Source organism: Sorghum bicolor, chromosome 3, assembly GCF_000003195.3.
Source record: "Sorghum bicolor cultivar BTx623 chromosome 3, Sorghum_bicolor_NCBIv3, whole genome shotgun sequence".
NCBI classification, from domain to species: Eukaryota; Viridiplantae; Streptophyta; class Magnoliopsida; order Poales; family Poaceae; genus Sorghum; species Sorghum bicolor.
The window spans coordinates 5,004,722-5,024,847 of NC_012872.2; the positions used below are offsets into that span (position 1 = coordinate 5,004,722).

At 43.9% G+C, this 20,126-nt stretch overlaps 3 protein-coding genes across 6 annotated transcripts; all 3 read right to left on the reverse strand.

Moving 5' to 3' along the window:
* On the reverse strand, window positions 3,084-5,454 carry LOC8078502. 2 transcript variants are annotated; one of them, XM_002457235.2, is made up of 6 exons: window positions 5,310-5,454; window positions 4,739-4,942; window positions 4,293-4,377; window positions 4,070-4,124; window positions 3,583-3,721; window positions 3,084-3,503 (listed from the first exon to the last, which is right to left on the reverse strand). In XM_002457235.2, exons 2-6 carry the CDS (start codon window positions 4,922-4,924, stop codon window positions 3,399-3,401), a joined length of 570 nt encoding a protein of 189 aa, XP_002457280.1. In that variant the 5' UTR covers window positions 4,925-4,942; window positions 5,310-5,454; the 3' UTR covers window positions 3,084-3,398. The 2 variants fall into 2 exon arrangements, with proteins under 2 accessions (XP_002457280.1, XP_021311422.1); XM_021455747.1 differs by having other exon boundaries at window positions 4,739-4,978; window positions 5,310-5,452.
* Window positions 5,960-8,322, reverse strand: LOC8056564 (probable staphylococcal-like nuclease CAN1). The gene is made up of 7 exons (XM_002457236.2): window positions 8,000-8,322; window positions 7,642-7,734; window positions 7,371-7,558; window positions 7,216-7,275; window positions 6,964-7,123; window positions 6,503-6,571; window positions 5,960-6,370 (listed from the first exon to the last, which is right to left on the reverse strand). Exons 1-7 carry the CDS (start codon window positions 8,150-8,152, stop codon window positions 6,269-6,271), a joined length of 825 nt encoding a protein of 274 aa, XP_002457281.2. The 5' UTR covers window positions 8,153-8,322; the 3' UTR covers window positions 5,960-6,268.
* LOC8056565 (transcription initiation factor TFIID subunit 4b) lies at window positions 8,789-19,194 on the reverse strand. Of its 3 annotated transcripts, none has more exons than XM_021456635.1 (16): window positions 18,842-19,194; window positions 18,689-18,740; window positions 15,694-15,736; window positions 15,554-15,593; window positions 14,327-14,826; window positions 13,934-14,029; window positions 13,195-13,770; window positions 11,627-11,730; window positions 11,446-11,533; window positions 10,790-10,925; window positions 10,652-10,707; window positions 10,523-10,579; window positions 10,301-10,444; window positions 9,770-9,835; window positions 9,442-9,700; window positions 8,921-9,324 (listed from the first exon to the last, which is right to left on the reverse strand). In XM_021456635.1, the coding sequence occupies exons 5-16, from the start codon at window positions 14,798-14,800 to the stop codon at window positions 9,164-9,166; spliced, it is 2,217 nt and encodes a 738-aa protein (XP_021312310.1). In that variant the 5' UTR covers window positions 14,801-14,826; window positions 15,554-15,593; window positions 15,694-15,736; window positions 18,689-18,740; window positions 18,842-19,194; the 3' UTR covers window positions 8,921-9,163. The 3 variants fall into 3 exon arrangements, with proteins under 3 accessions (XP_002457282.2, XP_021312310.1, XP_021312311.1); XM_021456636.1 differs by having other exon boundaries at window positions 18,689-18,764; XM_002457237.2 differs by having other exon boundaries at window positions 8,789-9,324; window positions 15,554-15,736.

Here is a 20,126-nt window from a genome sequence, read left to right on the forward strand (position 1 = left end):
CAAAAAACTCCATATGCTTGTATAAACTTATCAATGCGCCTTGACAAAAACGTATATATATGCCACCCTATTTGAAAAACAGGTTACGACTTGTTGGCGAAAAAAATATGCCACCCTATTTAGTTCCATGCTGGAGCTACCTGCAAGTCCAATCTCTACCGCCATTAAAACTATAGCTGTCATTGTTTGATCGATACAGTTGCAATGCCTACAAAAACTGGAGCTAGCTGAATAATCAGCGGTCGCGATGTACAGTGCGAGTTCAGTGAATTTTACGTGAATTTGCATTGGGACGTTTCATTCATCTAACAAACCTACACATGCTACGAATTTCTTAAGTCTTAAGCCAGCCCGGTAACAATAACAACCGGATTTGTCAATTTTTTTAACCTGTGTGTCCCTTTCAAAACGAGGGAGGAGTGGGAGTGGGAAACAAACCTGAAATCTCGTCGCAACTCGAATCGCTACTTACGAATAACTTGGTTCTGTATTTATGTCTGAAATGCTAAAAACATCATCTGCAGCAGCTCTGCATCCAAAATCTACACTCCTCCAGTTCTTTAACTATACATTTTTCTTTCAGATGAAACAATACCGCGACAAGTTTTAATCAAGTAAACCGTTAGTTAATTCATTCGCTTGTTTAATATAACAAGAAGACGAACACGTTAGTTATTGACGATGCACGCTTCAGTTCAGTTAGCAGTCTACGATTTTATAATTAGAAGAAGAAGACGACAGACAGGCAGCGACGTGTGCAGTTGCGGCAGCACACCCACACCACACCCCAACACCACCCACGCCCGTCAGCCGTCATGCCGATGTAGACGGCCATCCAAGCCCCTCTGAATTCCGGTCCAGGCCTGATCGAGCTCGAGTGCAATGACAGTACCTGTCGTTTTCAGGCTTCGTCTCCTTCGGATCCAGCATGCAATCTTTTTTTTTTTTCAAAGTTCACAGCAGCGACTCGTCAGCCGGCGCCATGACTCCACGAGATCCTCACTCTGCTCCTCCGTCCTCCCGGCCTGTAACTCTCACAGAAATCTACGGCGACGTTTCGATCAAAAGCACCATCGTCGTCTGGTGAAGGTGAATTGACGACAGGCGCCCGTCGATGCCTGCACTACTACACCGCTGAACGCGATCGGTCGGTCCTAGCCGAGCTGCCTACGTTGCTGTTGCCGGTTGACCTGGGGGACACAGCCTACTCAAAAGGAGGCGGCCCGTTGCGTTGCGTTTCATGCCCGGCCGCGTTCGCGTCCGCGTCCGTCCGTCTCTGATGTTGCGTTCGCCGAAAGGTGGAAGCTTGCAGGCAGATCAATCCTCCCTTATCCTTCCCTCCCTTATCTCGCGTGCTCGTATTGTGTTGTCGATCGAGGACGACGAAACCGTGACGGATGAACGAACCCTAATAACTGAAACCAAGAACACCAATCTGGACTGGAGGTGCAGAGCTGTTGAGACTTCAGAGCTCAGACACGATGAGCTACTACAACAGTCGGATCGTTGCAAGGTTGGAAGCTTTTAATAAATCTTTGTCTAAGATTGTACGCAGCATCGTGCCGGCACAGTAAAACACACAGCTGCCAACTGTTGCGAGTTCTACGTTCCATGGTGGCCGACGCTGCACCCACTGTCCGTTTTGATTGCCGCCGCATGTTGAGGACGACGACGCTGCTGTGCAGCCAGGCGTTGACGACGACGCCCGGGCCGGCGCCACTCATCAGCTCCAACCGCGCGTGCGCTCGCCTAGCTAGTCGCCTGCCTGCCATGGGATTTGGGATCGGATCCCAACGAGGAGAGGACGGACATGGAGACGGCACGGGCGAGCACTGAGATCCAGTGACGCCATTGGAAAGCGGTGGTTGAAGTTGAAGTGAGGCGCGTTTTTCCTGGGCTGGATCATGCACCGAGTTGAAGAGAGACGTTAATGGATGAAAGCAGGAAATGAAGGAGACAGCGAGTGATCAAGGTCGGACAGAATCTTCAGAACATGTCATTGACAAAATACAAATGGATTACTGCAAAGCTACACATACATTTGCTGCAAATCTTTGGGAGTATCATGTAGTAACTTCTACTTACAAGTCACTCACTATATATGCATACATTTTAAGCATCAACATTGAAGCAATATAATTCCTCAAAAAAATAAAAAGATCGAATGGTGCCGATAAGCTAGGCCTGAAAAATCAGTGGAAGCACTGAGAACAGTGAGGAGAAAATGGGAGATTGACCTAGACTAGCGGCATGGAAACAAGCCTGATCTGATCCTTATCATCACAATTTCTTTTGACTAGGAGGGGAGCAAACATTGCAGACACGACCACATTATTGCCATTTTGTTCTACGTGTTATTCCTCGCTTGTCCTTGGTGTTGTCACACTCATGTCACCCATGCACTGCCCATCTCGGGCCCACTTCGACAGTGACACGGAGCTGTGTGTCGGATTCTCCCTCGGTGTCGGTGACCCGACAGATCACTGCTCGCTGATAGCCATAGCACTAGTAGCAATTGGCATTTTTATGGAGCAGAGGCTGCTCAGGGCATGTTTGTAGTGTGCAAGGATTTTTCATAGGAATTCTTAGAGAATTTCGTTGAAACAAAGCAGTCTAGCTCGTGAAAGGTTCTGCGAAAATGGCTGCGCTCCAAACGGGGAAATTATTTGTGACTTGTAGCTGTTTGTTGTTTAACTCAGATCAGGGGGATGGAGACAAGTGCTAGAGATTTCAATCTAGCAATTTGCCTGCTTCAAGCAGCTGAGCTGAATTGGAATGTTAGTGATGAATGATGATGGCACGGCTGGCATGATCATGACTGGATGATTTTTTTTTTTTTTTTTTTTTTTTGGGAACACCGGCAAGTACAGATCCCCATCTCTATAGATCTTCAGATCCACTGCATTTGCTCAAGTTGCTGTCACCAGGTACCAGAAGGAGAAATTGTCTGTTATGCTATTGCACACTTGCAGTGCACATGCGGTTGTGTGATTTGTCCGCATCTGCTCAAGGTTAATGACCTCCTAATTTAATTTCACATCTTGGTCAAGAAAAATAATAATCAGCAGAATGGATCTGATGCATGCAATGCAAGCGACCAACAGACCAAGTTTATTGATGTCCCCAGGAGTGCCAGCCAATGATCTTACAATCTACCTGTATCAGTACACTGTAATCTGAATGTCAGAGGACAGAACATAGTTACACAATGGCCAAGTTACAACTGCATCACTGGATTCCTGAGGCGAAAGTAAGAGCTCCCGTGTCAGTAACATTCTGTACCTTCCATCATTTGTATGGAAACTAAACATTCTGTTGTCAGTCAGCAAAGTCTTCAGCGAACCATATGTTCGATGTATCATCAGGGCAGCACACCACCACTAACTTGTTTAGCATGTTCATGTGGATTGAGGCAATGCAGAATTGCCCGGAGTATTGGAGCCTACGAATGCACATAACGCTTTCCAGATAGGAACCAACATCTTGACAGGTGGATTCAAGTTCTGCAAAACAAGCTCTTTCAGACCATTGACGCCTTACAATAAACTTAATAAGAACATAATAAAAGCAGGCAAAATTTACCTTGAAAACAAGCATGAGCTCATATTCTTCACGTAGAAGCAAGGCCAAGCTCCAGTAGCATGCGACAGGGGTCACATGCTCATTCAGCACTGGTTTTAAAATCTTGCTGATGGGCACAAATTTGCGATGAACTCTTCCACTGTGAAACACAACTTTGGTGTTAAGAAAGTGAAAGGATCAAGCCTACATTTTCTGTATCTCATAAGCCATCCAAAAAAATAAAAATGCTGGAAGTCTCCTGTAGTCATTTCCAGCTAAAGCAATATAAAAAGAGGGGTGCAAATGGGTGCCCCTAAGTGTCACCACTCTTTAGTTTAACTATTAGTACTAGTTTTTTCAATGACAAAGAAAGCACTTATTTCCTTTAGCCTTGTGAAGCCTTTGCTTCCTCCTATCTGTTTATAATTGTCTGTTCTCTTGGAATAATATTTGAAGAGCAGTAAATACTGAAAGCATGAATAGAAGTTCCAGACTGGTTCTTCCATACCTCCAAAAGTGTTGCTCTAACTGAACCCCAAAAGTCGGCATGATCACCAATGACTCTGCACAAAAATCAAACTAGATATCAAATAAGGAGCACACAGTCTCACATTCCTGCACTCATTTTCAACATGGATACCAAGAAATGTAAATATTTTCTCTCTTTTGCAGCACTGAAGATTTAACTACAAAACACTCAGAGCACAGAGAAAAATAACCTCAGCACTCACCTTTCTTCACAGGGTCGCATTGCAAGCATTTTGCAATTATACTGGCAAATGAAATACTCCAAAGGGAACCAAGACATAAACTATCCTGCAACATTTAAGCACCACCATTCAGTTAAATAGTGCCTATGATCAACCTGGCTGTACTCAACGTACCTTTAGGTTTTACTTACAAACTAGTAAAAGGGAAGCAAAACAAATAAAGCTTCACTAACATCACTAGTGTAATAAGGCTGTTCTTCAGAAATGTAACATATCGCTTCACTAGTTAAAACCTGAATCTATATTACTAAGTAGCTCATGAAAAAGATGCTCCCAGAATATCCACACGACTGAACTGTTTCAATTGCATTGCACCTTTTGTAATTAACATGCCCAGCTCTGGAAAAGACGAAACTGAAAGTGAAAACCGAAAGTCACAGTTTTGAGTGCTATTTCAAGAAAAATACCTTCGACAACAGGGTGCAGCAAACAGTCGCAAGAAGTAACATTGTGCCAATGTATGACAGCACAACCCTGAATTTGCTCTTCTTGACAAAGATGACATGGATATCAGCTCCTCCCGCGTGGTGATGCTTGTAATTGTACATGCCATCAGATATAACATGTTCTTGCTGCCCCATGTATGAGCCCATCAGAAGACTCTAAGCTTCCTGTACAGCTCACATCAGCCTTCACATGCTCAGTTTCTAAAAGGACGACAATCGGTGAATGTATCAAAAGACACTTCTTATGAATTTTATATGCCCTCCTCATCTCCGTACAAGAAGACAACGTCGTCTAAGAGAGAGAGAAAAAATCGCTAGCTGGGCAGTTGACGAAGTAGGAAGGCAAGAAATTTCTATCTTCCATAAAGATTCGCTTCTAAGCTCTAACATTATCGTCAGCAAACTGGTGAGAAAAGACGAGATCCGCTATGTAGCAGTTCAGCTTTTCCAAATCGGTCCAACCAAATAACCTCCCAGTCCACGAAACGTACATGAATCCGAATAGGAATGCGTGCGCATGGAGTACGCGTACCTGGGAGTGAAAATCCCCAAGGAGGATGCGGGGACGAGCAATGGCGGCACAGGGACAGAGCAAGGGCAAACCGGTGGCGACATTGGTGGTTTGGAGGAAGAGAAGTAATTGACGGACACGATGTCTCCAAGGCTTGTACTTTCTATTCGTCTGGACCGTCGATTAGCTTTAGGCCCAGAGCCACTCCATGCGTATGCTAACCCTCGCAGACTGAAATTTACAGCGTCATTAAAGTCCTTTTTTTTGCATATTTATTCTGTATTCTAAAACTATAGTACTCAACCCATCTCAAATTATACGAAATTTGACTTTTTTATCACCAGTTTGATCACTCGTCTTATTTAAAAATTTATGCAAAATATCAAAAAAAATTTTGTCGTGACTTGGTTTACTAATAAAAGTTCTTCAAAAATGACTTAAATTTGATTAAGTTTGTACGCATTTTTTAAATAATAAGACGAGTAGTCAAACTTGAGGTTAAAAAAGTCAAACTTCTTAAAATTTGGGATGGAGTATAAGATATAGAGAGGAAAATTGTTTAAACTTTAGTTGTCTTCTCATCTCTTTATCCTACTTTTACATCCCTGGTGCACATCCCACTGCAGTTCTGCTAAAGCTTATGAATTTGATATAGGGCTACAGACCTTCAGTTCATTCAACACAAACCATTTAATAACATGAGATGTATAGTTCATTACAACAAACAATTTTTATTTGTCGAAAAAAACTCAAACAATCAATCAGGTTTACAACGATGTTACAACAAACCATTTGGAGATTACATCAATCAATTAACTCTGCTCTACTTTACAACGATGTTACAACTTGCAAGTCTACAAATAGCACACTCTACAGAGATGGGACCAGTCTTTCTGGACTTTTGGTCTTCTGGGAAACAGTTCTGGATGGTAAATCAACCAATTCCTGGTTGGAGCGTGAAATAAAAATCCACTACTGCCTCATACTGTCCCAGTGCGCTTTTTCTTTCTCCATTCCCATGGTTTCTCAGGGTTCGACGATGCCCACAAGCCTGTTCGCCTTGTCTTCGCCTGATTCTCCCACTGAAAATTTCCATCTATCAGGAACCTCAAATTTTTGGAAATAAAATGACCAAAGTATGCTCTTGTCAGTCAAGTGGAATGGAGCAGTCCATTCTGCCATGTTGAGTAGAGTGGTACAACAGTACTAATTACCTTGGTGAGCTCCATCCGATGATCATAAGTAGTATAGTGCCATGCAAGTCCTTTCTTCAGCATGTGTTCCTATTGCAAAAGAAATAATAACAATAAATTCATCTCAATGTCTGTGTTGTTGAGCATTAAAGCCAGAACCAGTGATCTTCAGCCGAGGCGATGCAACATTTTCTTGCATAATTTACCATCTTTACAATTGATTGGTTCCAGCGCATATCTCTACACTTTTTCCTAAGGAGAAGTTCCACAACTTTCACAATCAAACAGTGTGTTTCATTTCCTTTAGTATATATAAGAGAACCGGGACAATGCAGGTGCAGTGTTTAAGCTATGCATTATAAAATTACAAGAGTAACAGATCATCCACTGATCTGATAGGTTACCACTGCTAGATTTCTAGAAGAGCTGCCACTACTGCTTTCTAGAAGAAACTATAAAAGCACGTCAGTGCAGTTTCTTACCTGCACGAAAACCCCATCACAGTCAACATCTCCAACTAAGCGACCGTACCAATCAGTGTCATATATGGAAATCTTTAAGCTTTTCCCCTGCACCAGCCTCACCAGCTCCTCTTTGGCCTCTTTGCCATATGGCATTAAGCTCTCTGGTGCATCAATCCCCCTGCACAGCATTTTATTATATCACAAGTTCACAACAACACTCCAAACAGAAAGAAGCCTGTGATCATTGATAAAGAACAAGTGTGGGCAAACCTTAGCCTTATCCTGTACTTCTTTGCGAGAATTTGTTCCCCATCAATGCCACAAACCTGCCTACACCCAGGAATAAGAACTCAAAAGTATCAGAAATCACATAAGAAAAGGATGGCTACTTGGTTTTTGTGAATTCTTCTTCTTTTTTCAAGGACCTATATCCTGCATCAAGTATGATCTTCAGTAAAACACCAGCTCTTTGGTAATTATTTGCTGCCAGTGCCTTGCTCCGCTCAATGCCCGCTTCACGCACTTCGTGGGGCACATTGCTAGACTCTGGATGGTGAGCCATGTTAACATACACAGTAATCGTGTCGCCGTCAGTTACAGCCTTAGCATCCACCTAAGAAACTAGCGTGTGAATTTGTCAGCAATTCACTTTTACCAATAAATCAACGGGTATACAAAGGGAGGGAAACATCTTACAGGGAGAGTGCGCAACTCATACTTAACCCCTTGATGTTTACGGCCAACAGGTGTCAAGCGAATGCACCAAAAAGAGCCAAGACAGAGCTCCTCCTGCTATGGCAATACCAGTAATAACCAATATAAGGCGAGCACCAATTAAAGCAACTAACGTAAACATAACACATTGACAGCATTTCTACAGACGACGGATCTACCATGCTATCAACCTTACAGAACAGATTTCTGGACGAATCCTGTTTCACTCTTCACCAAATGAACTGAGAGCAGCGTGTGCTAGTACACAAACGCAAGTGGTGGACTGGTGGGGATCCCCTACTAGGAGACGAAAGAGAGAAAGGAATCCCTGAACCAATACCTTTGGGGCTAGGGTGCGGCTAGCGCCCGCAAGCAGGGCAATGGCGCCGATGCAGCAGACAAGCACAAGCGACGGCGGCGCGCGCTTCTCGGAGACGCCGGCACGGCCGTGGAACGACCCCCTCCTCTCTTGGCGACACCAGGAAGCCCTCATGACGCCGGACTTCTGCGGCACCTGGCAACCGCGCCGCGCGCTCAGGCGGCCAGGCCAGGCAGGGCCATCGCCGTGCGGCAGGAGCTCGGCGGCCGGGTTCGCCAATCTTCGGGGCCCCGGTCGGACTGGAATAGGCTGCCGACCAGCCGCCACCGCATGTTTTTTAAAATTTCAATCAGTTTTGATAGATTATAATGTGTAAATTTGTAATTCTAAGGTCCGACTTTTGACGTGGGGAACACGTGTATATGTATAGTCACATCAATTTGCACAAAGTAGGGAGCAATCATATCAACTCATCTCCAATAAATCTAATCAACTTCGCTAAATTTTATAGTGTGGATATGAAGCTTTTAATTCCAGGGTTCAACTATTGACGTGGAGCCTACATGTACAACATAATTTCTTTTCGTTGAATTTTAATTGGGTTTCTCTATAGAGATTTTGATCCTAATCTACGATCACATCTAAAGGCTTATTGGATGTAGTCATATATTTATCTTAATCTAGTGAATTGAGAATTTGAGATACATCTTAAACTAAGTTTTACCTTGGTCTACCCCACACGTGAATTTAGGTGGATACATATGCATCCACTACCACGTCTAGATGCAATTGCAAGCAAGAACATTTGAGTTTTTTCTCAAAAATAAACTAACTGCGCGTAATCGCATGTCCACTGTCAGAATCCATGCTTAGGGCACGCAGACATAGGACAATGGGGAGCACAAAGACGCGCATGGCAACCAGCCAACCAACAAACAGTGGTTGCAGAATAGACAAATGCCAGAAACACCCCCTTACACTGCAATTTGTACAGAGATACTTTTTTCTTTTGGCTGGCAATTCGCCGCCTTTGTGATGCAGATTTTCAACCAATATACAGTGCCACTCCAAACCACACCAAATGGAAGGAGTGACAGGTATGCTTCTTCGCTGTTAATTACGGAGTACCATGCAAGGGCAATTGGGCATGCACCACACCAGTACGGAGTATATGACTATTCCGGTCTAATCTACAGTTGAATCTACAGGAAACCGCTCGTGCAGCCGGTAGATGAGCCGTGATTTTGTCATCTGAGGCTCCCTCTCAAGGGCACAAATGACATCCTTCACGGAGATCAATCGCTGTGGACCAGCAAAAGGTGTCCTGCCTGGTCTTTTCATGCCTCCTGAAATGAACATTACCAAACATATCATGAGTTAAAACATTATGCAAATATGAGACATGGATTTATACACACAAAGAAAATGATGAGCTCATGCTAGTGATATTGTTGCTGCTTTACCAGTTCCGAATGCCACCGAATGGCTCCTCTTTGAACCTTCCTGGTGTTCGCCAGGACCGTTTCCAAATTTCAAGAATGGCCTGGAACCAGGTCCTCTGCCTGGCTGTGAAGCAGCAGACACATCAAGGCCTTCTCGCTTCTGCCTGGCTTGCTCAGCCATCAACTGCCACTTTGACAGCATATCACTTCCTCCAACAGCTTGCCGGGCAGCAACATTAGCAGCATTTGTTCTCATTTTATCATCTTCTTCCTTGTTGGGCTGTGGGAGGTTAAGGATGTCAGTAAATGGAGATACATCATAACTCAAAAATTAACACAGTAAAGTTACCTTGACATTCTTTGGGCGACTTTCCTCTTTTTCTTTTTCCAAATCGGTAGCACCACTGCCATCAGCCTACAAGGAAGGGCTTAGTTAATCAAATTGACCAACTGACACATAAGTTCACCATGATGGCATGATCACATATCACAGAAACTTAACAAATACGCAATGGAGAGTAGTGTAGTCAGTGCAGATTTATTTTCAATCAATCTTGTTAACAACAACCATCACGAAGCCTTTTAGTCCTACACAAGTAGGGTTAGGCTAGAGCTCAACAATCTTGTTAAGTACAGGTCGTAAGACAAAGATAGCAAAGCTGAAACCAAATCTAGAGACAATAGAAACATTAATCCTTGATATGGGAAAACTTGAAATACAAATGGCATTGATAAATGAATGTGCATGCTTCTCTGTGTAACAGATTAAATTCCAGCAGTTCATAATTACACAAAGCAAGTATATAAACTAAAAAACTACTATATGTTCAAATTTATAGCAAAATTGCAATACTCGAATCAAATGGAGATTAGGAAACACCTCAGTTTGTTTCTTGTTCTTGTCAGCTTCTTCTGCTTGTTTTTTATCCCATTCTTCCTTAGCTTTCTGATTCATCTGTAAAATTTGACGACCAACATCCGAAGTAATAACTAGTCGATGCCCGGTCTTTTCAGTATCGATTCTCTAATAAAAATAAGAATGGTTAGAATCACAAAGTAGTGAACTATGCTATCATTGGCTGATCTGAAGAAAAGAGCAAACCTGTTTTGAGACTCGTATGAGAGTACTTATGAGTCTTCGCAAACGCTCCTCCACACACTATGGCAAAGTTATAAGTTATGGATATTGGATACTGCAGGACTCTCAATGAAAATCATAAGGATAACTCACCATTGATAAACAGTGTTCCACATCGCCACTAATATTCTTCAGATCGCATTTCCGAGCTGTCAAAAACACGTGTTCTGTTATTGTTGCCACTGAAGTTGTAGGATTTGTAGTTTTGGCAACAAGTTCAAAGAAACTAACCGATTTCTGCTAGTTTCTTCAGGAGTGGACCCTTCCTTAGGAAAAGATTTTCTTCTTCTTCCTGTGCAATTCTTCGTGCTTCTTGTGAGGCAAGGCTCTCTTCCTTAGGGGCAGACAGTAATTGCTCTTCCTCTTCCTGTCAAATAAGAACGTATCAGCAAAATGCAAACAGTGGATCAAAAAAGCACACAAGTCTGACTCCTACAGACACATGATACACTGGGCTGACAGGCCGGAAGCTCATAGAGTGCAGGAGATGATGCAGGAATTGTGAAATTTTAAGCATAAACGGTGTATGCCAGAATTTTAAAGATTCTTTTGGAACATCCTTGTGGTCCAACCGACATGGCATAAGTGACAACAAATTCAGCAGAACATGTGCACTGATACTATAAAATGTAGAAGTACCCTCATGAAAAATTTAAAAATCAATCCATCCTGATCGTAGACACTAGAGATGCTGTATTGCTTATCAGCTTGGTATAGAATTTTGAGATCGAATTTTAGCAACTATATCTGCTATCACATCAGGTACATCACAGTTATATAGCAGATGTGAACAGTGCAACCATGAATTTACAATAGAGGTCAATGTCCATCAGAAGGAGGGTTATTTATGCATGAAAATTGGCAAAACATCAAAGAGATGTACATACCCTGATATTAACACCACTAACGGCTGTGACATCATTAAGTTGATCAATGCTTTGTTCCTGGAAGGCTCCAGATGTCTTCTGCTTTTTGCTGATGAGAAAAGAGAAATATGCTTAGGGATATCCAAAAAATGTAAATATTCCATAGCAGTTTAGTACATTTAGACTTCACTTAATTAAAAACCTTGAAGGTTGTGTAGAGCCTGCTGCTTCCAATGATTTCTTCTGCCCACCTGATTTCTTGCTCTTTGCACCTCCACTAGCATTGGGTGTAGAGTTAGGAGTTCCCTGGCAAGACAGAAAGACGAGGTAATGTATGGATCTCATGCGCACAGGCCTAAAATAATTGCATAGTTTAAATTAAGCATGAAAGAAATGCAAAAATATATGTATATACAAAAGGAAACAAAGGTAGTCAGACGGGGAAAGAATCCTACTACTATTTCATTTCTAAATTATGTAATGTTTGTCCTTCAGAAAATAAAATTGCATTTGGACTTCACCTCGTCTGGGCGAAGACTGTAACAATGCAAATGGAACTGACAGTTGAGAGCTTATCTAACAACAGAACTTAAGGTTTGAATATGATATATAGTAACTATATGCAAAGTGACACTCCATAAGCTCATTTGCTAATACGAAGGATCAAGCATCTCATTTGTAACTAATGCAAAAGTAAATGCCCTCATACATTCTTCTTCCCTAAATCCATTAAAACTATATCATGTAGTAATTACAAATCTGAGTGACTTCAAATTCTCTCCACTCCTACATTCTCAATGCCACCCCCTCCCAACAAACCAGTTCTGCCTAATCAGCACCACTTTTCCTGCATCTCAGCTCACCCATCACAACACACATGGTTAAACATGATTCATAAATCGCTGATCACATCTTGTTATGTGTCTTCTACAGTAAAACATCCTCTGGGCACCCCTATTATCTGCCAGCTCCACCAAACACGAATAGGCTACCCTCAAAACCCAACATTCCACATTACAGTCCTGAACTACCCTGCAAGCAACAACCAAACCCTGTGCAATATATGCCCAACCAACATTGTCAAATTATATGGTGCTTAAATGTAGGTAAAAGACTGAAAAGAGGTGGCTTGTGATTGACAATTCTCTGAAATTCAGAATAAGAAGAAAACCTAACTGACACTGCAATTGGTCATATTGTTCCAAAACTTGAATGCTAATGCAATCAAAGTGCTAAGCATCCTAGGTGAGTCATGACCCATCTATATGCCCAACCAGTCAACATAGTCAAATTATATGGTGCATAAATGTTGGTAAATGACCGAAAAAGAAGTGCTTTGTGGTTAATAATTCTCTGGAATTCAGAATAAGAGCAAAACCTAACTGATACTTCAATTAAAAATATTTTCCAAATTTAAATGTTCCAAAAACTTGATTGTGCCAAAGATGCTAATGCCATCAAAGTGCTGAGCATCCTACGTGAGTCAATGACCAATCTTCTATTCAAACAACAACAACAACAACAACAACAAAGCTGTCTCTCAAAAATGCATTTTAACTCTCTATTCTGTTTAATGTGAAAATAAATGAAATAAAATGTTAGCGACAGAAAAAATAGAGTACATAAATAATACAAACTGCATAAATGAAAAGTAATTTATGTCTCACATTATTCAAAGATACTTGAATCAACTGAACCACATGCGACATTTAGATGTATTAACATGTGTCATTTCAAAGAGAGATCAAATGATGTATTACGTGGATTCACCTGTTTTCCTTTAGCTGAAGAATTTCCTGTGCCAGCCATGCGTGCTTTGCCAACAGATTCAGAATTTTGCTTAACAATAGCATTTGGAGGGGGGGCATTAGTTTTCAATTCCTTGTTTTGATGCATTTGCCATGCAACTGCATTGTGCTGCATCATTGGATGAGTAGGAGGAGGGACGATTTTTGCAGGAGCCATTCCAGGAGCATGCATGGATGGCTGTGTTTCTGGAACAGGACTCGGTGATCTAAGAGAACCAGTGATTGACCGAGGGTAAGCCTGGGCACCGGGATTACTTGCTCCATATATTTGCTGTGAGGCCTGCTGCAACTGTGTTGGTTGATGTTGTTTGTTCTTTGCTTGCAATGGAACTGCTGTGTTCATTCTAGGTGGTTGATTTGGTACAGCATTTGTTCCCTTTGCGTCAGGGTTTTGGTTAGTGTTATCATGAGCAAGATAGTGTACACTGTTCTGCGTTTGAGTGGAACCACTGGAAGGCATCTGCTGTGAAGAAACCTGAGAGAATAAAGACTGCTGACTTGGATTTGCCTGGCTATTTCTTTGCGCCTGTGCTTGCATCTGCAAAAATTGTTCAAACAAAAGAATAAACACATGAAATATTCATCATAGAATTGAATTATTGACTAAACATTCGATTTAAGAGTGGGCCCATCAAGTGTGACGAGTAGTTTTTTTGTCAAGGAAAGAAAAGGAAGCAATGAAGTTAATGCAATTCATTCACCTGTACAAAAACTTTATGAGCTGCCTGCTTGAGCATTTGATCCCCAACAATATTCCTGATAACTCTTAAGAAATCATCTTTGTGGACTTCATTACGCTACAAACAAAGGACGATATAACTGAGTTAGTTCATTCAGCAACACTGGTGCAAACACTGGTGCCAAGTGTTCTTTGAGCCTTTGTCGTTTTTGTTATCTGCTTTCTTCAATACAAACAAACTAGTAGAAACAAGGTCTTTTCCAAATTGTCATGCATTCACTTTGTTTTGGTGACATATTTAGTTAAGGAAATGCAGACCTTGACTTAGTTTATTTTCATGCATTTTTCATTGGTAATGATCAAGCACAAGTGTCTATTATGTTTGAAGCACGATAACAGAGGGATCCAAACGCACCCTAAGTTTTGCCCATACAGCTTGAAGCTGCATATCTTTGTCTCTGTCAAGATGTGCCTGTAGGATTGGAATTAACAAATTAAATGGTATTGATGGTCCTTTCCTTGTATCCTGAGCACCAGATGATGCTTGTTGACCAACAGTTTGCTTTACATTCTGCTGAACTACTGAAGGCTGGGCTACATCCACCTTGGCACCTGCAAAACTCTGTTGACCAAAATACCCTGTTTCTTTTTCAGCTAACTGGAAGCTATTTGTTTCAGCCTGTTGTAGTTGAATTTCTGAATGTGCTTGTTGTAGGTTGGAATTCTGTTGCTCTACTTGGACAGGTTGTTCATTTTTTGACCCTTCAGTTAGTTCTGTTTTGGAGATCTGATCTGGTGTATTAACATGTTGTTGCCCTGCTTGTTGACTTGGATGGACACTTTCTTCCTGCTCTGTTGCTTGCAACTGATCATCTGGAGCTTTTGACATAGCACTGCTATCCTGGCGCAAAGTACCTGGTCACAGAGATTATTTATTATCACCAAAAACAAGCGATGACATCACATTGTTGAAAAGCTATGAGTAGCAGGATTTTTATGAACAGGAAGCTACAATGAAATAAAAAATTGGGATCGAGAGATAACAGGGGGGATGGGAAGTGCAAAATTTAGCAAGGCTTTGTACTTGGTTGCCATGTTCGTTTTATTGATTCTTTCCAGTAGGGGCCCCAACCCCTCCTGTTTCCTAAAAAAACAATTTAGCAAGACAGCATTATCAACAGGCACATCTACAAGAAAGAGGACAGGGGTCCCAAGAACAAAATGAAAGATAAGGATCATTCCTTCCATATGCATTGTACAAATTACTCGTTACACGTATACTTGCCATGAACTGTTCTGCTATGTGTCATCCTATCATATTATTTCCTATATGAGGTGAGGCTATGATCCAGGACAATGTTGTAAATTCATCGCCTAATCATCAAGAGTCAGTCCAAACTGGCTAATTGTGTCCAACTCAACTAGCTAAGCAAGTCACGTGAGCTCTCCTTAACCAGCTAGACAGCTGGCATCGTCTAAGTTATCAAGGGCAACTTGCCGGGGCCCGGCCCAATCTAAGGTGAGCAGCGGTTATAGAAGTGTAAACAAGCATGTACTATACACTTGTAATTAGATCACATCCGAATACAGATAGCCAAATATTAAGTTAGGATTCGGGTAACCTGTTTCAGAGTGAGCATACCTGGTGGGTGCTCGTTGCCAACAGAAAACGCGATGGAGGCCTGGAGAAGGGAACCGATGAAGACCTGGTTAGCTTGGGTAGGGTGTCGGCGCTAGCGGTATGAAATTTGGGAGATCCCAGAACTTCAGAAGCACACTCACCGGTCAAGGGGCGTTGGCGCACTGCTCTGCAACTTGGCGCACCCTACAAAAAAAATTAGCAAGACTTTATACTTGGTTTCCACTGTTTTTTTATTGATTTTTTCCAGTAGGGGCCCCGGCCCCTCCTGTTTACTAAAAAAACAATTTAGCAAGACATCATTATGAACAGGCATGTCTATAAAAAAGAGGAAAAGGATCCCAAGAATAAAATGAAAGACAAGGATCATTCCTTCCATATGCATTGTACAAATGACTCGTTACATGTACACTTGCCATGAATTGTTCTGCTATGTCTCATCCCAATCATTATTATTTCCTATATGAGGCTATGATCCAGGACAATGTTGTGAAGTCATCGGCTCATCGCCTAATCATCAAGAGTCGGTCCAGACTGGCTAATTGTGTCCAACTCAACTAGCTAAGCAAGTCGCGTGAGCTCTCCTTACCAGCTAGACTGCTGGCATCATCTAAGCTCTCAAGGGCAACTTGCCGGGGCCTGGCCCAATCTAAGGTGAGCGACGGTTATCTGTTACACCTAAAAAATATGGACAACTTCCGTCCAACCACGACTTGGTGGGCGTGCCCGACGCTCCCACCCTCCAACTCCCGCCGCTGTCCGTATCTTTTTGCTTTCCTTCCACAGACATATGGACCCCTCTGCAGTTTGCTGTGCCCACCAAAACTGGTGCTCAGTTTGGAGCCCGCCCTTTTCTGGTCTGCATGACCATTGACCACCCGAAGAAGTGTTAAAAAAAAGATGATGCCAGAAGCCCAGAATGAGAATTCGAACCCAGACATTCATCAGGAACACAGTAAGGAACCAAACAAACGTGCTTGCCATTGTGCCTGTGGGTATTTCATTCCATATGTTGCGAAGAACATATTGATAACATTTCTCTTTGTAGTCTACAATAAAAACTTATAACTGGTATTTGATGCCATACGTATCGAAAGCTATTGCAAGTAGAATTTAGTTTCCTACTAATTGGCTAGGCGTCTGTTATAGTAATTCTTTATATATCATATAATAATACAAACTCAAACTTGCCTCTATGTATGACTACATACATGCATACGTGTATTAGTAGAGCTGTACCAGAGTGCAGTAAATACATGATCGATGTAACGCTTTTCTAAAACAGCTTTAGCTCCATCGACCACCAGCAAAAGCCCCCCCCCCCCCCCCCAAAAAAAAAAAAAACCCTGCTCAACCAGTGAAGCAGAATTGTATCAAAGATGTTAACTCATGAACGTGAAAGTAGATTGTGTCACTATACACCAAGCTGGTAGGAAGAATCGATTTGGAGACTGAAAGGGCCAGATGCAGCTTGGTTTAATTAGCAGTCCTGAGTTGAGACCTTATAGCTTCACCATATATCCTCCTCGACTCCTCTAGTGTCATTAAGGGGGAAAAAACACTGGCCCTCAATCGTACACGTTTGATATGAATCATCCTTCACTCAGAGCTTACAAGTTCGCATCCTATCCTATCTGCTCCACCAATGAAGCAGAGTTGTACCAAAAACGTTAGCTCGTGAACGTCAAAGTAGATTGTGTTAATATACACCAAGCTGGCAGGAAGAATCAATTTGGAGACTGTACGGGCCGGATCAAGCTTGGTTTAATATGAAGCCCAGAGTTTAGACCTTAGAGCATCTCCAACAGTTTGGCATATGACTTGCCATCCTTCAAAATTTGGCAAAACAAGCAAAAATCAATCTCCAACAGTTTGCCAAAGTGACTTGCCAAATTTCTCAGCTTGCTATCCCTCGGTGCCGCGCGCGTATATTTGCGCACGCGAATCCGACTGCGTATCCCTCCATGCGCGCCCGCGACTCATCTTCCTGCGCGGTCGAGGAATTTTCCTCTCCTTCCCGCGTGACCGAGGCGAGTCCTCCTCTACTTCCCGCGCCTCCGTCGTCACAAGTTCTGCGCCAAGACCTGTCTCCATCGTCGCAAGGTCTCTCCACGCGCAGAAGTCGTGGCCTCGTCCTGGTCACTGTCGCGGGCAGGAAGTAGCCCGGCCTCGATAATTCCTGATCGGATCCAGCAGCTACCCGGCCAAGACGTCCACCCGATCTCGTTGAGGTACGTATGTCCACCCGGCCAAGATCGATCTCGTACGATAGCATATACTCTAGTGTCCTTGATCGAATAGGCAGGATAGGGTTCCTAGTAATATACGTATACTCATCTTGTGATAGTCTAGGTAGGGTTCAGTAATTTAGGTGATAGATGATATTGTATCCTGGTAATCTACGTATACCCATCCATGATCAATCTTCGATGACCCTTGTTGATAATCGATGATAGAGTTAGTTGTTGATCAATGATATTGTTTGTTGATGAATATTTGATCCATGATGATCGATCCGGGACATGCACGCGCGAACGAAGGGAAGGCGTCGGGGTCGTGCACGATGTACCGGTCAACAACCTCACCTAGTGGGCCCTCCTTTTTTTTGATTTGGCAAGTTAAAAATAGGGAATTGTTGGAGATGGCTTCTTTTCAACTTGGTAAATTATTATAGCAACTTACTAAAACACAACATTTGGCAAGTGAGATATACCAAACTATTGGAGATGCTCTTAAAGCCACACCGGATATCCTCCTCAACTCCTCCAGAGTCATTAAGGGGAAAAAAAATAGTGCCGACCCTCAATCGTTCACAGCCAATATGAGTTATCCTTCGCTCGAAGCTTACGCGTCTGCATCCTATCCTATTCGGTTCTGCTACGAAACCAGATCCATGTGTCTGTATCCAATATGATTTTATTATTTTCTGCAAATCCGTCAACGTAAGTGTCAACAAAAATTGTATGGTCCCGGCCGGTGATACGCACGGGCATTTATATCTAGTAGAAGTGTAAACAAGGGCGAACCCAGTAAAGCACGTATACACTTGTAATTAGATCAGATCCGAATACAGATAGCCAAATAGCTGAAGTTAGGGTTCGGGTCCCCTGTTTCGCACAGCAAGAAAGGTGAGCATACCTGGTGTTGGTGGTGGTGGGTGCTCGTCGCCGACGAAGGACGCGACGAAAGCCTGGAGAAGAGGGCCGACGAAAACCTGGTTAGCTTGCGTAGGGCGTCAAGCGTCGGCAGTATGAGATTTGGGAGAGCTCAGAACTTCAGAAGCACACTCACCGGTCCAGGGGCGCTGCCGCGGTGCTCTGCAGCTTGGCACACCCGGCGGCCGGCGGCGTGCAGCTTGCTCGGATGCTCGGCAGTCGGCCACGCGTCCACGCGCGCAGCCCCGGCGGCGTGCAGCTTGCTCGGCTGCTCGGCAGTCGGCACCTCGGCCACGCGCAGAGCCCGGCTCGGTGACCAACGACAAGGCCAGGCGGGGGCGCGGGGCGCGGGGCGGCGGCCGGTGGGATGCCTCTCCGGCGGCTCGGCCTCGGCGCTCTGGGCGGCAGTGCTCGCGCTCGAAGTCGGAGGCGGCGTCTTGCGTGTTGCGTCGCGGCCTCAGGGGCTCGGGGTCGGCCGGTCGCTCGCGTGGGGGCAGCAGCCGGGAGCCCGGGAGAAGAGCTAATGGGCTGTTTGGTTGGGTGGCCAACTCTCGGCCTGGTCTCCTGGAGCCATCTTGGGCATGTTTGGTTCTCTGTTTCTTGGGCTTTAGCCAGGCCTAAGCTGGCCTCTGTACGCGCGCTAGCCTGGCTTAGAAAGAACGGATTGACCCTTCGTTTTTTTAGAGCCCGGCTTGGCCAAGCCGCATCATCGTCATCGGTTGGCGTCACCTCCCGACTCTCCGGCTCCTCGTCCTCCTCCCCTGCTCTTCTCCACCGGCGGCGGCCCTTCTTCTTATGCAGCGGCTGTAGATCTGTCACGATGGCCCCATAGAGTAGAAGGATGCCGCGGCAGTCCTGTGGCTGGCCGCATAGGCGAAGCAGGGCAGAGGGGACCTGTTGCTGAGGCCGTGGCTCGGCAGCATCGGGTATCCACCATCGCGCACCACCTCGCCGTGCGCTTTGGCTCATGCGCAGAGCTGGGTTCGTCGCCGTCCAGGTATGGCAAAAGTTAGGCGAGGTGAGGAGCACGGAGCTTGCGGATGAGAGGATGCTAGTATCGACCGGTGGCGCGGCGCAGAGGATGGGGAATTTCTGTTTTCTTCTCTACCGGATCTAGGGAGGTGGAAGGCATAAGCTCGACGCAGTGTGACCAGAATTTGACTGTGTTGTCGGCGTTCACTCGCTCAAGCAAAGAGATTTGGGGCTGCCTGTATTAGCGTGAAGCAGAGAGATTTGTTGGCGGTGGGATTTGGTGCTGAGCTGCTAGCTTCCATAGGTGGAGGCGACTCCAGCTTGAAGAAGAGCCAGACTCATGGGTGAGAGAGATAAAACTCACCTTCACAAGAAGAAGGTAATTGTATCCAACCTATCCAAACAACCAAACAAAAATCTAGACAATCCTGGCTTAGATAATACAAGTA

Bases quoted from the DNA above. Each gene is read 5' to 3' on its own strand.
- LOC8078502 (XM_002457235.2), bottom strand. From the start codon at position 4,924: ATGGGCTCATACATGGGGCAGCAAGAACATGTTATATCTGATGGCATG. The intron at 3,722-4,069 runs GTATGGAAGAAC...TGTGTTTCACAG, and splicing joins TTAGAGCAACACTTTTGGAG to TGGAAGAGTTCATCGCAAAT. The intron at 3,504-3,582 runs GTAAATTTTGCC...CTTGTTTTGCAG, and splicing joins AGCTCATGCTTGTTTTCAAG to AACTTGAATCCACCTGTCAA.
- LOC8056564 (XM_002457236.2), bottom strand. From the start codon at position 8,152: ATGAGGGCTTCCTGGTGTCGCCAAGAGAGGAGGGGGTCGTTCCACGGC. The intron at 7,559-7,641 runs GTAAGATGTTTC...CTAGTTTCTTAG, and splicing joins ATGAGTTGCGCACTCTCCCT to GTGGATGCTAAGGCTGTAAC. The intron at 6,572-6,963 runs GTAAGAAACTGC...CTTTTGCAATAG, and splicing joins GTGATGGGGTTTTCGTGCAG to GAACACATGCTGAAGAAAGG.
- LOC8056565 (XM_002457237.2), bottom strand. From the start codon at position 14,800: ATGTCAAAAGCTCCAGATGATCAGTTGCAAGCAACAGAGCAGGAAGAA. The intron at 11,534-11,626 runs GTTTTTAATTAA...TTTTCTCATCAG, and splicing joins GGCTCTACACAACCTTCAAG to CAAAAAGCAGAAGACATCTG. The intron at 9,836-10,300 runs GTGTTTCCTAAT...CCTTCCTTGTAG, and splicing joins AGAACAAGAAACAAACTGAG to GCTGATGGCAGTGGTGCTAC.